Source organism: Cebidichthys violaceus, unplaced genomic scaffold (assembly GCF_023349555.1).
Source record: "Cebidichthys violaceus isolate CVI_PGR_0920_01 unplaced genomic scaffold, fCebVio1.0.p SCAF_5, whole genome shotgun sequence".
Classification (NCBI taxonomy): domain Eukaryota; kingdom Metazoa; phylum Chordata; class Actinopteri; order Perciformes; family Stichaeidae; genus Cebidichthys; species Cebidichthys violaceus.
The window spans coordinates 6558171-6575481 of record NW_027176705.1 but is presented as its reverse complement, the minus strand read 5'-3'; the positions used below and the strand labels follow the sequence as shown (position 1 = coordinate 6575481).

At 38.5% G+C, this 17311-nt stretch overlaps 3 protein-coding genes across 5 annotated transcripts; 1 reads left to right on the top strand and 2 right to left on the bottom strand.

Annotated features, from left to right (window-relative positions):
* Positions 1-84: 84 nt before the first annotated feature.
* On the bottom strand, positions 85-1752 carry LOC137887721 (phenazine biosynthesis-like domain-containing protein 1). The gene is made up of 4 exons (XM_068730908.1): positions 1734-1752; positions 781-864; positions 494-556; positions 85-313 (listed from the first exon to the last, which is right to left on the bottom strand). The coding sequence occupies exons 1-4, from the start codon at positions 1750-1752 to the stop codon at positions 201-203; spliced, it is 279 nt and encodes a 92-aa protein (XP_068587009.1). The 3' UTR covers positions 85-200.
* A 428-nt stretch (positions 1753-2180) lies between these two features.
* On the bottom strand, positions 2181-11336 carry hnrnph3 (heterogeneous nuclear ribonucleoprotein H3 (2H9)). Of its 3 annotated transcripts, none has more exons than XM_068730222.1 (11): positions 11253-11336; positions 10217-10309; positions 9551-9706; positions 9079-9222; positions 7546-7684; positions 6549-6748; positions 5194-5289; positions 4843-4958; positions 3862-3997; positions 3442-3498; positions 2181-3329 (listed from the first exon to the last, which is right to left on the bottom strand). In XM_068730222.1, exons 2-11 carry the CDS (start codon positions 10302-10304, stop codon positions 3253-3255), a joined length of 1209 nt encoding a protein of 402 aa, XP_068586323.1. In that variant the 5' UTR covers positions 10305-10309; positions 11253-11336; the 3' UTR covers positions 2181-3252. The 3 variants fall into 3 exon arrangements, with proteins under 3 accessions (XP_068586323.1, XP_068586324.1, XP_068586325.1); XM_068730223.1 differs by lacking the exon at positions 11253-11336 and adding an exon at positions 10808-11235; XM_068730224.1 differs by lacking the exon at positions 10217-10309 and having other exon boundaries at positions 11253-11308.
* Positions 11337-11881: 545 nt separating this feature from the next.
* LOC137887331 (phenazine biosynthesis-like domain-containing protein 1) lies at positions 11882-16614 on the top strand. Its single transcript, XM_068730225.1, has 10 exons — positions 11882-12054; positions 12433-12532; positions 13651-13749; positions 14086-14195; positions 14694-14723; positions 14896-14984; positions 15110-15201; positions 15515-15598; positions 15823-15885; positions 16069-16614. The coding sequence occupies exons 1-10, from the start codon at positions 11971-11973 to the stop codon at positions 16179-16181; spliced, it is 864 nt and encodes a 287-aa protein (XP_068586326.1). The 5' UTR covers positions 11882-11970; the 3' UTR covers positions 16182-16614.
* Positions 16615-17311: the final 697 nt, after the last annotated feature.

Below are 17311 nucleotides of genomic sequence, written 5' to 3'. Positions count from 1 at the left end.
TTATATCCTGTTGTGTGTTGTCATGCTTAGTGATGTTTCAGTATTAGACTGACCAGTCTGGACAATAACCTGTTTAGCGCTTCGTTTAAATTGACTCATTTTTATTACATTTTTTTTTAAATCATATGGTACAACACCTGTTTGTAGGTACATAATGACTCTCATCATCCCCAACCCTCCTAGCTTGCGTGTGGCTGTGGCTATAGTGTGATTGTTCCCTGCAGCACAGTGATGGACTGTCCCGATATATTGATTCTTCCGTCATCTCTCACTTCTAGTTCCAGCTCCCCGCCTCGACTGGAGCACTGGTAAGCTACACAAACACAGAGGGGATAAAATGAGTGTCAGTATCTGTTTATAGGGAGAAACAATGCCTGATATCAAGTTAATCACACAAGACTTTGCCTCTGGCTTAGTTTAATTGCATTGGTTTAGAATTAGAGGAGTTACTAATCAGATCAAATGTCAATTAGGAATTAGTTTAATTGATTACCCAGCATTTTATTCTTTCCCAGCTTCTTAGACCAGTAGCTACCCAGCACAGTGTGGGCAGAACCTGCAGGGACACAAAAGACATCTTTACTGTGTGAGTGCTTTAGACACTACATGTTTTAGTATTTTTGCCAGTACCTTTTGCTTGTATGCAAATGTATTGGATTACTTAGTTATCAGAAAGTACTTTACCATTTAAACAATTTGCAACATAATATTCCACACTCTGTAACCAAACAAACACTGTGAATGTGTGGCCACTGGGATAGTAGTAGTATTAACAGTAACCAGTGACAGGATCCTCAGGGATGCCATTCCATGGAGCAAAGTATCTGGAGTAGAAGTCGTATCCTGGCTGGTTGTCCGGAGATCCTATTGGCAGATAAAGAATGACCTCTTTTATGACACACTTGGCACATGAATTAATGAGTTATAATGAATATGTTAATTATGGCAATTTCACACAAATGTCTCATGAGATAAAATTATGAAATTTTGGACGGACATGGATTTAAACTGCAATCTGACTAGTTGGCGAAGTCATACAATCACAAAGTGGTATTATAGTTTTAAAAGTCATTCAGAAACAAAGACAAAAAAATTAAGTTTGATTTCCTGAGGTTGTTGAATTAATTTATTTCCTTTACCTCAGTTTTATTCTTTTTGTCATGGGAACCATATTGAAGATTGAAGACATCAAAGAAGCCAGCAAACCTCTTCAGGTAAAGTAAAACAAATCTAAAATTTTTCCATCACTAAGTTGATAAGTTAAGTGAGATACTATTAAAAGAGCAGAGAGATAAATTCAAGAAAACCGATGATTTTGGATCAGTGAAGTTGACATTGTGTTTTTGTTACATCTATAATGTAAGGTTCGGGTAAAACTAAGCTTTACTGTGTTGTTGCAGGGAGGTCAGGTGTGGTTGAAGGACAAGGAAGCCAGCCACTGCAAGCTGTGTGAGGAGTTCTCCATCTCAAGACGAAAGGTCAGTCAGCAAATTATCACGAAAAAGAAATGGAGATTTCCAATACTGTGTGATCCAGACATGCTCAAAACTAGGACAGTATTGAAAATCATCTGAGTGCCCCTGAGAAATTGGTGAAGAAGTTCGTAGTCCACATCCTTTTTGCATAAATAAACGGCAACTGGTTGAAAGCTTTTTTCTTTCTGTTGAACTATTTTTTACAGCTGGTCTCTCCCAGGAAAGATCATCTCGCATGCAGGAAGTAATTTGTTTTACTTTGCAGCAGCAACAGCATTTTATATGCAATAAATCATAAAATAAGCTCACTGACTGTTAACATTGACAGCCACCAACTTCTCTCAACAGCAATGCTGCGAGAAATGGAACAGGTGCATGAACATTTAGTAGATTTGATTTGTCTTAATTTTCAAGTTGAATATGTTAATCAAAAACAAAATGAGTCTCTTTGCAGATGCACTTCAGTATTCATAAAAACATTGTCTCTTGCAATCAGACAGAAGAGTCTTACTTTGAAATCAAAGGACTGAGAATCTTTGGTCCGCTTTAATATAATTATATAACCTAGATATACCTCAAACAAATTAAACCATTTACAGTACATTTAGATAACTACTATTTTTTAATTATCGCTTTTATTTTAACGTATTCACAACCGTGACACAAACACCTCATCAAAAGTGATTTCAGAGTCGGAGACAGAAAGAGAATTAAATATAAAATTTATTATGCAAAATGTACAACAGCTGCATAAGCTACAGTATCTTACAGCTCAAATATAGACTTTATTTTACTTCCACTCTTTAAGAGTGGAATATAATATTAAACTTAGTTTTACATTTTTTAATGAACTGTGAAAACATTCATAAAAAACTCAATGGCTCACATTTATCAAACTTTTCAAACCAAGAAAGCTGATCTGAAATGCAGGTTCTGCTAAAAATAAGTTTAAATCAAAATAAACCAAGATGTAATCTTTTTAAATCAGAATTTCTAACCTAGAGACACTTGTTGACGTAGCTTTTCACTGCTCCACCTTCCTAAAGAGCATCATTCACCTTAACATCCAAGTCAAAGCAGAATCATCAACTGATTAGATTTAAAGTGACCGTGCTCGGTCTCGACGGCGCCACAAAAGTATTCTTTTCTCCTGTATCAAATCCCACAGCAGTCTGTCTGTGTCCCATGAAGTTCTGTCTCATCTGCACTGAGAACATATCCTGCCAACAGTGACACGTGAAACAAATGCAAGTGTGGTATGGTCATAACAACTAAAACTATGAAACCATAAATACAGTTACCTCCGTTTAAATGCCATTCAAAACTCTGGAAAGAATTATCTGATTCCTCTTAATAAAATCACTGTAGAAAATGTACTTTTATGTGTGAATCATGAAAAACTATATTACAATATATATTGTATTAATATATATTGTTTTAAAATATAAGATAAGAAATCTCTATGACCCGTTAAATGTTCAGCACCTACATCTTAATATTTTAGATTATTTTGTTCTTCATATGCTTTAAGGAATGGTGTAATAATAGTGCTCATTAAGGTCATATCTGGTCTGTTCTGTTCTTGATTCTGAATTAAAGTTTCAGTACAATAATATAAATAATATAATAATAACTCCACAATAAAAAGAACGACGGTTACAAAACAAGTGACTGACTTCAGATCAGCTCCTTTGCTCAGAAAAAGCAATCGAGTAAATGTGGCCTGAATAGACGCGAGACAAACGTTGAGATGGATCGTAAAAGTGCGATGACATCATTAGTAAGAACACCGCAGCCCGCCGCTCCGCGAGCCTCCGCCTCCTCCAGAGTTACTGTAGTATCCACCACCACGACCTGTGATGGTTTGAAAAAGATAGGTCAGCGTAAAGAGGAAGTCATTTCTCAGAAAAAGAACTAACACCAAACTAGTATTTATACTTTAACATAATTGTGAACGAGAACTCACTCATTTCCGCTGATCCGCTGGCTGTTGAGTTGAGAAACAGCTCAATATACCGATGCTCTGTGGAGAAAACATCAAGCCATCATTCACATTGAAGAACTTGTGTTTCTTCTGCTGTTAAACTTTAATTCACCTGCTTCATTTCCTAGTTTAATTACAATCTGATTTAACTCAAATAGTGTCGTAAAAAAAATACCAGGATCATATTGAATCTTAATGGGCTTTAAAAATGAAATGAAAATGAACAATTAAACTCAGAGTCAACCATATTAAACCCTGGCAGCTTATCTGTTGAGCATATTCATTTGTGCCATTATTCCGGTTCTGTAGATATAACTGATCCACTCTGTTAGTGTGACAAAGTGGTGTCACAAGAACCAACATAAGAACCAACCAGTTGCAGAGTAAGAAGGGAGGACATACGCATGTGGTTCTTGTCTTTGGACATGGCTGCTACAGCGTCTTCATGGGAGCGAAACTCCACGTCTGCTTCTCCAGTCGACTTTCCGTTAGGAGCCACATCAATGTGGACCCTCAGTGGATTCAAAGGAGAGAAGAACTACAAGAACAAAGAAAAACATTCACTACCAATATGATTATCATTATTAGTCACATTTCTATTTCTGCTACTGCTTTTATTTTCTATATTATATCCACTGCTACCACTTTTACTACTCTCATTATATGTATCACTTCTGTCGTATGGATTGACTACGTTGTACTTCTATTATGCTTTTCATGTACACATGACATCTATTGCACTTCTGTCCATCCTGGGAGAGGGATCCCCCCTCTGTTGCTCTCCCTGAGGTTTTGTTCCTTTTTATGTCCCATTAAAGATATTTATTTCAGTCCGAGGACAGATGATGATGTATGCTGTACAGATAGTAAAGCCCTCTGAGGCAAATTTGTGATATTGGGCTATACAAATCAACTGAATATATTTATATGTTTTTAAAAATAGCGTATTGGGCTTCCTGAACAACAGCATTACACGGTATAAACACAACATCTATAGAGAACAGCCACAGAGACATTGTGGATCTAAATTAGGAGCCAGTCTTGAATCTGGCTCCACAGACACATTTCTGAGTGTTGACCAAGTTACATTTGACACTGTTTAAGACTTTTAAAACAACATTGAAAGCAAATTAAGTTATGATTAAGTTATAAGTGTATAACTTCTCAAGACAGTCCGCAATCGGATATAAAAACTGTTTTAACTAACATCACTGCCTACAACAATATTTAGATTTGTAAGTTAAATTTAAGGCTTTTTAATACCTTCTATGGCCTTGTTTTGGAGGAAACTGAATTCATTGTTTTTACAAAATTTCAAAGCCTGCTGATGTTTATTTCAAGAGAAATAAAGTGACAGGTCTTAGTGAGTGCACGTGATCTTACTTTGGCGATGTCTCCCTCTGTGGCACGGAAAGGTAAACCCCTCATGTGGACAAAATGGCCGCTGTGGAAGCCGGAGCAAACATCACTTTGACCACCGTAGCCGTGGCCTCCCATCCCTGAGCCAAAACACACAAATACATCCATAGATTACTAATGAAACCTTTAGTAATGAAGGAGAATGTACATGTAATGTAATGAGAGAGAAGCAAGTTGATACACGACAAAGTTAAAGAAATAAAACAACAGAAGAAGAAAAGAATACTGTGAATACATTTAATGTAAATATGTATGTTTCTTATTAAATGTGTAAATTGTCATAGAAGTCTGAGAGACTACGAGCTAAGACGTTACCTCTTCCTCCCCTCTCTCCTCTCACTCGCTCATCAAACATGCCGTTGCCAAAACAGTAGTTGTTGAAACCATTGAAGCTGTCGAAGCCACTGTAACCTGGACACAGACAACAATGATACAATTGAAGCAGGTCTCATTCATTTACATCACAGATGACAGAACTCAATAACAAGCCAACTGGATAATAAACTAGTTTTCTAAATTAAAGTTTAGAAAAACAAAATAATGGCATTTGTTGGGCCGTGAGTCAACCCTTCCACCATAAAAGGAGAAAGATAAACTAGAGCTATGAACAAAAAAAAAAGGTTGCTTAAATCAGATTCATTGACTGTGTGAAGTAAGAAAACAAAGTAGGGCAAGTATGACTGGGCCATAAGAATATGTAACGTATTTTGAGAGGAGAGTCTTTGACAGTGAACAGTGTAGAGTGTGTATAGAAAGGGTCTCTAGTTTTTACGGTGGGGATGGGGGACATAGTGGTGCTCATCTTGACTGCCTGGGGTCTGTCACTGAGGAAACTGTGAATCCAATGGATGAGGAGAGGTTGAACGTGAAGATGTTGGAGTTTGCCGATTATCAGATGTTGTTTAAAGGCGGAGCTATTTCTATGAAAAGGACCCTGTCATAGTGACTGGGGAGAACGTGAGGGAGGCATGCAGGACATTTTGCAATGTTGGAGGCGAATGCTATTAGTGTGTAGTGATTCAGTTCAGCAGGGCATGTTTTAATTATTGAACACATTTGGTGGACGTGTGTAGTTATGATGTCTGAGTGACCATGACAAATTTTGTGGCATTTGGCCAATAGCTGGCGCTGTAGCAGCATCAATATAAATCCTCCTCTGTCTGTCTGTATGTGTGAGTCCTTCATATATCTCAAGAACAGCCCATCCGATCTACGTCACACTTGGCAGGTGTATTGCTGGGGACTCAAGGACATGCAGCCTCGAAGTGGGTGCAATTTGGACTTGTGACACATTCAACATTAGTAAACTTTGAATTAACAATACTGTGCTCAGCTCAGCATAGCAGTGGGGGCAAGGCTTCGGGGCTCTGCGGACTGACTCAAGCATGCCGACTGCAGGGGGCCTTTACAGGCTGTGGATCAGGGGTCTGTAGCTCCATTTCGCTGCTGGATGCTGGATAAACCAATGTTTCATCTGAACTCTTCTTCACTTCCCTGGAGTCAACGAGCAATTATCGACACTCACAAATATTGCTTTACTGCTCAGAGTCCTATATTGAACCAAAAACACAAGCTTCTGCATGATTAAATTGTCTTGTTCTACTAGCACTGATCAATTTACCTTTTTCAACCAGAAATACTTGTATGCATCCATACAGAACCCTGCTTACCTCCTCCATAGCCCCCTCCACTCCTCATGGTGTCCATTAGAGCCCCGCCGCGGCCAGGCCCGGGCCCAAAAAACCCTCCCCTGGGTCCACCCATCATGGGTCTATCATAGGGTCCCGGTCTCTGGCCTCCCATCCCCCGCCGGGGCAGCTCGTAGTAGGCTCTGATCTCGTTGCGACTGCTCTTAAAAATCTCTATATACCTGCAACATGAAATGCCCATGAGGTGGAGGGGGGCAGAGGAGAGGGTTAAGGAGTAGAAATGGCTTAGCTCAGATTACATACATAGATGATTTACAGAGAGATAAACATACTAAAGACAAATATTCAAAATAGTAGTCTAAGTAGTTTTAACCTGGAGCTGAGGGTCTGGATGACTGAACAACCTCAACAAAATATCATCATTAGCTGGGCTTAGGGCTGTAGCAAAGGGTTTCTACACCAACCTCACCTCATGTTACTTACAATAAAGGAAATCCTTACAGGGCTTTTAGGTGTTGCATTGGTCATTTTAATGATTAAAAACTGCAGAAAGAAGTTTGATGCTTTAATGGTAGAGGCTACCTTGACTGATCTCTACGCTTAACCCCCCTTTCCACAGTAAGTTATCTGTAAAATAAAAGTATAAAAGGATATAAAGGAAGTGCCAATAAAATGATCTAATATACCCAAATGTTGCTCCCAGGTTTCAGACAACCAACAGCAAAATTGTCTATGGCATAAAATACTCACACCACCTTTAATTTACAGATTAGATACATCATCCCATTATTCAACATGTCACAATACATAAATCCATTAAACCCATGACCCACCAAATTCATTTACCCACTTTATCATTGTTTTACCATAATTATTCTAGCACACCAACCCATGCTTATCATTCGACCATAATAGAAGCCATCCCATTAATACCATAAATACTATAATATGACCACCCATTAAATACTGCAATGGAAGCCCAACCCAGTCCAGCCCGTCCCTTTCCCATCTGTCCCACCTGTGCCCTATTCTTTCCTTGTGTTTCCCCAGAGCCTTTTCTGCTATCTCCTTTGAGGCAAACTGCACGAAGGCTTCCCCTGTGCTCCTCCCCTGGTAGTCCACTGGCAGAGTAATCCCATTTGGCACGATTCTCAACCCTTCAACCCAAGCACACATAAATACATAGGTCGGTAGGTAGACTTGATAGATGTATGGAATAGAAAGAACAACACCCAGTGCATCACTTGAGCTATCAAGATTAATATACAGCAACTAGAAAAGTAAGTGGATGTAAACTAAACATATTGTTTTATACACAACTGAATTTAGGTCAGGCAAAATCATTACTTATTAGTGTTGAATGACACCGGCCTATAATAATTCTTCAGTGGTGATTATATTAGAGGACTGTCTCCCCTCAGCCAAACCAGCCCAGCCCAAACTATCTTTAACCCCTTTTAGAGGGCATGATATTACGGTCATATAGAATATGCATGCTAAATAAAATGTAAATCTAACACTAACATGGTAAGAGGCATACTAACAATTCATATTGAGGACAAATTCGTAAACACAGTTGGCTGAGTGTCCATATAGCAATTTTTTGGGGGCATTTAAGCGCTGGCAGGGCCTTCAACTAGAAGCACTCAGAACAGTCAGACAAAAAAGTCAGATCGCTCTGAAAAAAGATGCTGAGTGCAGCGCTTTTTCTCTAAGCAGCTGCTCTCTCCTCATTGGGAACAATTGAAAAAAGTTGACGTTGCTCAGAAAAAAACACTATATTGACACTAAGCCTATGACTATACTACAAGAACAAACACATATTAGGCCTTTGGACTGTGACACAGAGACACATTGACTGACTATAAATCAATTGAAAACCAATGTGAGAGAAATCTAAATTTTTAAAAGATAGTATATTGGCAAATCTGTCAATGCTAATTTTGGTGTATGCTTAAGTTGTGGTGTGTTGCAGGGTTGATCAGCAAAGAGGAAACCACTGTTCAAAGTGCAGCTCCAGTAGGAATTGTTCATAATAAAAACAAAGTCACATTTCGTAATATAAAGAAAGAGCTTGTGAATGTTAACATGGTCGTTGTTCCACTTTTGTGCAAACATGACATAATTATGTTAAAGATGCAATAGTCAGAAAGACATTGTACATATTGTGGCTTTAAGTTCTACTTGGGCCTTTGGGTGTGGAACAGTTGAAGGATCTTGGCCTTATTTAATGAAGCCTTCTGAAACATTTTATGTGACACAGTTATATACATAAACATTGACCAAGAGATAAGTGAAATGTATGCAACGCCGACACGCATTTGACAATTCTTTTAGTGGTTTGTCTTATTTCATTGCCTTGCACTGAAGGCTAAGATACTCTTTTGCACATTTTAAAGCTAGCTGTAATTTTGTCGGTACCCTTACACTGTGGTGTCCACAGTCAAAAAACTACAGCATGTCTGTGAAAAAAATATTCCTCAGGTTAATATTAACGGTGTACTATGAATATAATTCAATAATAATTACAAAAGTTTAAATGTTTGTGTACCTGAGAAGAACTGAACAATCTCCTCCTTGCTGCAGCCAAACGGAAGGCCTCGAAGTCGCAGCATGCAGCCGCTGCAGCTGTCATAGTCAGCAGGACCGCTACGTTTTAGCACCCAATCCATTTCACTACGATTTGACTTGAACACTAAGTCAGAGACACAGACAAATGGACACACACAAATCAAGATCTGAAAGGACAATTACACTAAACAACGTTTGGTTTAAAGCTTATCAAAGGTCTATTTGTATGGGGAATTCAATAAAAGGTGAGCCAAGAAGCAAACTTCAAAAAGCATGGAACACACAGAGCTCAACAACATCTCCACAGTAAACTGATGAGATGTCAGCAACAGAGTATGTTGCACTGTTTCCATCAATAACCTCTCACAATGCAGCAATTGTTCAAAGAGTAAGACGACAAAGGTAAACACTCACTGGTCCATCAGTCTGTTGATATCGGCTATATTGCTTACCCTCTATGTATCGGTGTCCCATGTATTTACGGTCCTTGGCGAGGGCATTCTTGAAATCCTCTGACATTTTCAGCTCAATAAATGCCTCTCCACTGGGACGGCCTTCTTTAGAGTAGGTAAAGCACACTCCGTTTACTTTCCCAACGATGTCACAGTCTGTAAAAAGGTAGTAAGATTGATTGAGATCTCCTAAAAGGATTCCTAAACTGATACATTGACCACAAGACAAGTTGTTAGAGGGAGAGAAGACTCTTGGACACAGTCACAAATCAAATGTCACACTCATGCGATCAATAAAAAAAAAAATCCGTTAAATGTCAGATTTCTATTGCATAACTCAGCTGAATGGTGCTACAGTGCAACGTATTTAGATTATGAAATGACAGTATAACTTTCACGTCCAAAAATGATAAAAAAATATTCAGGCGCAATTGCGATGCTTTATGTTTCTAAACACAATGTACAGGCGAACGCAGTTTATTGTCAATTCAGACCACATGCATTAATGCCATCATTCACTATGACGGATGACCACCAGGGAAAAGAAATTATCACAATTTAAACACCAAGTATAGCTGAGTTTATTGTTTTAGATGTAACTTCAGTCTTGCACTTACTAACACTGTTCATGCCTCAAGCTGTGAAGATATGCGTGTGTATTCTCACCAGAGAAGAAACTGGCAACCTCCTCCTGCGTGCAGGACCACGGTAGTCCTCTGATCCGAACCACATAACCCTCTTCATTCAGAGACATTCTCACTGGCACAGACAGCAGAATACAGCAGCAACACATTTAATGGCGTGTTAATAATACAGACACTTGTCCTAAGCCTATCACACGTCATCTTTAAATAATGTCCTGTCCTCCTCACTCTCCCTAGTCACTTCTTTACAATGTCCAAGAAATCTAAGCTTTACCTGTGAAGACAAACTGCTCTAAACATCTTATTGTCTTGCATTAACTAACTCATAAAAGCCATGTATTACGTCTATTTGCACAGTACATCATAACCAGAGCAGGAGCCTTCAACTATGAAATATGCACATCATTCATATATATCCTTAATGTAATACATTACATAACAACCATTCTGCAGGCAGCTGGTGTCATAAACAGCAATGAATAATCCGTAACATTAATTAAAAACAGCGAGTTATGCAATAGCAAATCCCCGGTAGGAAATGTCTAATAATTTAGAACTATAATGCACGTTACGTTACTGCAGCTGTCACGACAGTTAACCTTAAAACATTCACCTGATGTGTGTTACTTCCTCCTTCAAACCGTTTGTCAGAGTTGGTTAAACCAAGAGCCTTGCTAGCTAACGTTACCACAGTTCAACTTCAACTCACTGAGACCTTTCCAAACATATTCTAGCAAGACTTTATCTATTCTTTGGTTAAATGACTTCTTTGATAGTCGCCACAGTGGGACTTTTGTCTGCTTGGATTCTGCGTCCTCAAATTATGATGTTACCGTCTCTCTACCGGGCTGATGTGCTAATGTTAGCTAGGTAACGTTAGCAGTTAGCAGGCTAACAGCTATGGCTAACAGGAGGACACTGTCAGCGGTCAAACGTCCGGGGCAGACTAGTTCAAATCCCGACAGTCGTACGCAGTCACTGGACACAAACGTGTATCATGAGACAGAAGTATGTCATAGGTCAGTGATAAAAGTGTGAAAACGTTTAAATGATCTCACAGTCGCTTCTCGTCCCCGGTCTCCTGCTCCCACCCCGAGCCTCAGGTGTCACTAACGTTACCTAACCCACTCAGGTATGTTGTTATCGCGAGACTTGAGATGACGTTCAGGACTTTAAAAAAAAAACTAAATTAGTTATACGAAGAGTTATGGGAGGAGTGTAAACGCATGTTATTAAAGTTGTATCAAAACGAATGTTTTCACTGAAGTGTAATATATTGAAATTTACTTTAATACATTATTTTTTGTATGCCCGTCCAGTAGCAGTATTTTTTGATACTTCTGGAGACAGATAGATCACCTTTAAACGCTACACAGGCTATAGAGCACTATGATTCCTGATCAATATGATCATCTATAAAATCTTAATTCAGATATTAGAAATTGTAAGAGAAAAAAGTATCCACCAAAATGCAGATGACACTTATCAAAAGACAACAGTTAATTAATTAATTTAGCCGAGCTTGGGCTTGATACTTCGCATATGACGATACAAAACTCCTCTACAACACTAGACAAATCGTCTAAACACTAGTCGTGCCGCTGAAAACAAAGGTCAATAATCTGACAACCAGCCAGAGGGTGAAGCTGAGGGGCGCCTACTGAACGCAAACTCACAAGGTGTAAAGTCCGTCGACAGCAGCGGGTCGACTGTGTCAAATCTTCACCGTGACTCTTTTAATTTAAAGCTATTGTCATATTTGTTTGTCTAATTATAATGGAGATTCCAGTGTATACGCTTGATGCCTTTACTAATTTACCGTTCAAGGGAAACCCCGCGGCAATTTGTCCACTTATGCATGTGAGTAAGAATTTAGGTTTATGTGACAACAGTAATGTCATAATGTAGACTACAATAGGACGGGCTGTTATGGCTTAAAATATATCAAGACACTTCGACTTGTGTATTCAGTTGTTTGTTCAAGGATCACGACTGCTTCGCTTATTGAATAATATTGCATTTTCAGTCAGTAAGATTCACCAGTTTTTGTTGCTCATATCCCACATTACACAATTTGTTGTAAAATAGTCATAGTTTAAGCATTTTTTTAAATTATATATATATATATATATATATATATATATATATATCTCATAGGCTATGTGCATGTACCTCCGTGTATAATGATTGCATGTCAAAACACAACATGTTTGTATATTATGGATGTGTTCCCAACAGGAACTGAGAGATGATTTGTATCAGAGGATAGCAGCAGAGATGAACCTGTCAGAAACAGCTTTCATCACCAGGATCGACCCCTCTGACAATTTTTCCACAGGTCAGATAATATTGGGTTTCATATATTTTTATTATTATTGATTGATGTTTAGATTTGATAGATGGGTTCAACAGAAAAGCCCCAGTCTGGGCGGGTTAGTATTTCATTACAATGATTAAACCTAATGTTTTTACAATCCCTTACCAATGCACAACCTATGTGCGGTTATTGTAGCTGTTTGGATGGGGAGAAAAAATGGGGAGCAAGCAAAAAAGAAGTAAATACCTGCTAGTGGCCAATACAACAGAGCCTCGATGGTCATCAGTGTTCATTGTGCAGTTAATCTGCAAAAGTAATGTACTGGCTTGACAAACTGTAGACAATATGCTAAATGGGCACAATGTCACATACAGGTAGGTGTGAGTACAGCACAACACAAACGTTTTACCTTCGGAGGAAAGTCTTTTAAAATTGGCAAGTCTGGACAAGTCACTGACTGGCGAGTTGATGAGAAACAAACAGATTAAATTGATAACACCGATTGAAACAGTTGCTTTGATAAAGTCAAAATACACATATTAATCATTGCAGGTAATCAAGTGGCTATAAGGAACAAAAGGTATAACAACAAGTCACACACTATTTTAAGATATTCTGGTTGCAGTTAAAAAGACAGTTGTGAACCTCTGCATTAAGGTGAAAATTTGCAAAATGTGTAACGGGTGTAGTAAGGACCCAGGAGCAGTACGACAAACACCAGGGATGATTTGAATCGAAGCTTTAATTTCTTCATAACACACAACAGGTTGAATCTTCAAAGGAATACAGCAGCAGGCTCTCGTGGTTGGGGACAGAAGGCTGAGTGAATTACTGGGGCAGAGGCAAGGCGGGGTAGTCCAAGACAGGCAGGGTCGGTAACGGGGAATCAGTCCAAAGGGAAACGCTGGAAGGTCTTGCATGGAAGCAGAGAACGATCTGGCAGTGAGTGTGTGTGAGACTGGGGTCTAAATAGTAGGTGCAGCAGAGAGAGCAGGTGAGAGTGATTGGGCTGATGAGGAGGGTGTGACTAACAGGTGCACTGAATGAGCTGATTAGGTGAGTGAGAGATAGAGTGACAGGAGAGAAGGGGCAGAGCTGTGACAAAATGTGAAGAAAACCATTAACCATGTGATTAACAGGATCAAGGTTCCGACTTCGATGGTTCACACCAACCACTGAAGTGAGTCTGTGTGGTCATGCCACTCTGGCCTCTGCAGCGGTGCTGTTCAAGCATAAGAGTAAGTTACAAAACAAACACACACAAACATTAACAGAATATCAAGTTATAGTCAGTTATAATCCAGTTAATGCACTGGCTTGATTTGGAACACAAGAAAAGACACTCACAGAAATCCATTAAGTTTAACTAGGAGGCAATTTAAAATACTTTGTAATGATTTACCTGACAATAAAAAAGCTGTTCATATTGTAACGCTTTTCAATATAATACACAGTACAGCTAGATCAAAGACATGATAAAGTATTGTTAGCCAACACATCCACATTAGCCAGTTAAATGTACACTTCAGTAAGCCTGTGAGCATTATGGTCTGTGTATTTATTATGTCCATTAGAGAATGTGAATCCGAAACTGGTGTTTGAGACCAGGAGTGGAGATCTGGCTGTCACCCAGCAGGGGGAAGGGTACGTCATGGACTTTCCTCTCAACCCACCCACCCAAGAGGTACAGTATGTGATCAGACAAACACATCAGGGTAATACAATTATAGGTCCAACAGTTATTTGTCTCAAAATGTGTATTTATATCAAGAAGGGAAGGATACATTGTGTGGCTCTGCAAGGCTATAGGGAATGAAAACATTACCAACACTGTGCAACTGAATTTGGAAATGATACAATATATAATTAACATTAAATAAAACACAACCTCAAACACAGTCAGTCCTTTCCATTTCAACATCTATACTATTCATTCTTCATTGCTCACAACACTCATGTCAATCAGCATCACATTAAGAAAACTACTTTTGTAAAACCCACAAACTGCAACCATCCCACAATAATGTAACATACAGCTGCAGCTTGGATTAACAGAACTCAAACATCCTGCATTAGCACTGCAAGGTTTTCCAAAGAAAGTTTTTCAGTAACTTTAAATATTTCAAAAGACAACAAAAAGCTATTATTCTAACAGATTTCTTTCTAAAACCTGTTTTCTCAGGATGCCAAGGAGTTCAGAGACCTCATCAAGGTCAGTAAGACACCTTCTTTTTCTGTGAAAGCATGTTTTACAGTGAACTCCTGCTTCACTGTCTATACATGAACACCTCTATACTGTAGAATTTGTGCCAGTGTGATTACATTTTTGCGTTTATTGTGTGTGCATGCTTAACTGTGTCTCTGCTCTTGCATGTGGGATAAAGGTTGCAGTTGGAAACCACCCAATCCAGGATGTTTATCTTAGTGCCAACACTAAAAAACTGATGGTTCGACTGGCTGACAGCTGTGACAGGTGACAATCAACACACACACAAAAATAAATATAGTATAAAAGTTCATCTTCACACATGGGCAGTGCTTCCTAAGTCCCTCACTTGTGTCTTGCCAGGCTTGTTTGTGACTGTGTGTTTTCTGCAGGTCAGTACTAACCAGTCTGAAAGTTGACCCTGTTGCTCTCCAGAGCAGTGAGACAAGTGGAAGAGTCAAAGGACTAATCCTCACCATGAAAGGTAATCAGAGCTAAAAACTAGTTAGACCAGGGGGATATTGTAGGAAAAGCTTTATGACTTGTTGACCATATGCAGTGACTTTATAGTGGTACCACAGTTAAGACACGCAGCGTCTTTAAAGAAATAACTAACAGTTGTTTGTTGCCTTAACTGACATGATAAACCCTTTATTAGTTCGCCTATATGTTGCATCTCAATGTCCACTGAAGATTTCATGCTCATTAGCCAACATAATGACATGTTAACAGAACACTGTCGAGACTGTGAAAACTACAAGTCGTCGTTAATCAAATTGTCATTCATCTGCCAATAGGATCTCCGGACAACCAGCCAGGATACGACTTCTACTCCAGATACTTTGCTCCATGGAATGGCATCCCTGAGGATCCTGTCACTGGTTACTGTTAATACTACTACTATCCCAGTGGCCACACATTCACAGTGTTTGTTTGGTTACAGAGTGTGGAATATTATGTTGCAAATTGTTTAAATGGTAAAGTACTTTCTGATAACTAAGTAATCCAATACATTTGCATACAAGCAAAAGGTACTGGCAAAAATACTAAAACATGTAGTGTCTAAAGCACTCACACAGTAAAGATGTCTTTTGTGTCCCTGCAGGTTCTGCCCACACTGTGCTGGGTAGCTACTGGTCTAAGAAGCTGGGAAAGAATAAAATGCTGGGTAATCAATTAAACTAATTCCTAATTGACATTTGATCTGATTAGTAACTCCTCTAATTCTAAACCAATGCAATTAAACTAAGCCAGAGGCAAAGTCTTTTTGTGTGATTAACTTGATATCAGGCATTGTTTCTCCCTATAAACAGATACTGACACTCATTTTATCCCCTCTGTGTTTGTGTAGCTTACCAGTGCTCCAGTCGAGGCGGGGAGCTGGAACTAGAAGTGAGAGATGACGGAAGAATCAATATATCGGGACAGTCCATCACTGTGCTGCAGGGAACAATCACACTATAGCCACAGCCACACGCAAGCTAGGAGGGTTGGGGATGATGAGAGTCATTATGTACCTACAAACAGGTGTTGTACCATATGATTTAAAAAAAAAATGTAATAAAAATGAGTCAATTTAAACGAAGCGCTAAACAGGTTATTGTCCAGACTGGTCAGTCTAATACTGAAACATCAATAAGCATGACAACACACAACAGGATATAAAAATACATCTCAAAAGCAAAAATCTCAGTATTAACAAAATACAGCCACAAACATATAAACACACAAAAGACAAATATTGTAAATAGTAGTCTAACCTGGAGCTGAGGGTCTGGTTGACTGAACAACCTCAACAAAATATCATCATTAGCTGGGCTTAGGGCTGTAGCAAAGGGTTTCTACACCAACCTCATCTCTTGTTACAGTAGTATAGCATAAAATTGAAAAAGAATATTTTATAAAAAAGTCATATTATAGTTTGGCATAAAATGTCACAAAAAGTCATAATATAGTATGTAATAAAATTGTCATAGTATAGTATGCTATAAGAAATGTCAGAATATACTATATCATAACATTTGATGTCATAAACATTTTATTAGCTTTTCTAAAACGTCATATTATAGTATGTAATAAATTGTCACAAAATGCCATAAAAACTGTCATAGTAAAGTATGCCTTAAAAATAACATATACAACTTTAATAGTTTTATATTTAATAGTATGTCATACAAATTTTATAAAAGATGTTCTAAAATGTCGTATAGTATAATATGCCATCAAATGTCATAAAAATACACAGTATAGCATGTTATAAAATATAAAAAATTGTCGTGTGTGTGTGTGTGTGTGTGTGTGTGTGTGTGTGTGTGTGTGTGTGTGTGTGTGTGTGTGTGTGTGTGTGTGTGTGTGTGTGTGTGTGTGTGTGTACACACACACAGTATAGTATGCCATAAAGCACGGTCACTTTGAATCTAATCAGTTGATGATAATTCTGCTTTGACTTGGATGACATGTTAAGGTGAATGATGCTCTTTAAGAAGGTGGAGCAGTAGTCTAGGTAATACATTCTAATTCCATGTTTCTTTATCTTTGTTTACTCTACTAAATACTACTAATACTGATTCAAACTGGATTTCAGATCAGTTTTC

Excerpts from the sequence above, each read along its gene's own strand:
- LOC137887721 (XM_068730908.1), bottom strand. Across the intron at positions 557-780 it reads CCCTGAGGATCCTGTCACTG|GTTCTGCCCACACTGTGCTG; the intron begins GTTACTGTTAAT and ends GTGTCCCTGCAG. Across the intron at positions 314-493 it reads GGGAAAGAATAAAATGCTGG|CTTACCAGTGCTCCAGTCGA; the intron begins GTAATCAATTAA and ends GTGTTTGTGTAG.
- hnrnph3 (XM_068730222.1), bottom strand. The coding sequence starts at position 10,304 with ATGTCTCTGAATGAAGAGGGTTATGTGGTTCGGATCAGAGGACTACCG. Across the intron at positions 4,959-5,193 it reads AGGAGAGAGGGGAGGAAGAG|GGATGGGAGGCCACGGCTAC; the intron begins GTAACGTCTTAG and ends GTTTTGGCTCAG. Across the intron at positions 3,998-4,842 it reads CAGAGGGAGACATCGCCAAA|TTCTTCTCTCCTTTGAATCC; the intron begins GTAAGATCACGT and ends TTGTTCTTGTAG.
- LOC137887331 (XM_068730225.1), top strand. The coding sequence starts at position 11,971 with ATGGAGATTCCAGTGTATACGCTTGATGCCTTTACTAATTTACCGTTC. Across the intron at positions 14,985-15,109 it reads CTGGCTGACAGCTGTGACAG|GTCAGTACTAACCAGTCTGA; the intron begins GTGACAATCAAC and ends TGTTTTCTGCAG. Across the intron at positions 15,599-15,822 it reads CCCTGAGGATCCTGTCACTG|GTTCTGCCCACACTGTGCTG; the intron begins GTTACTGTTAAT and ends GTGTCCCTGCAG.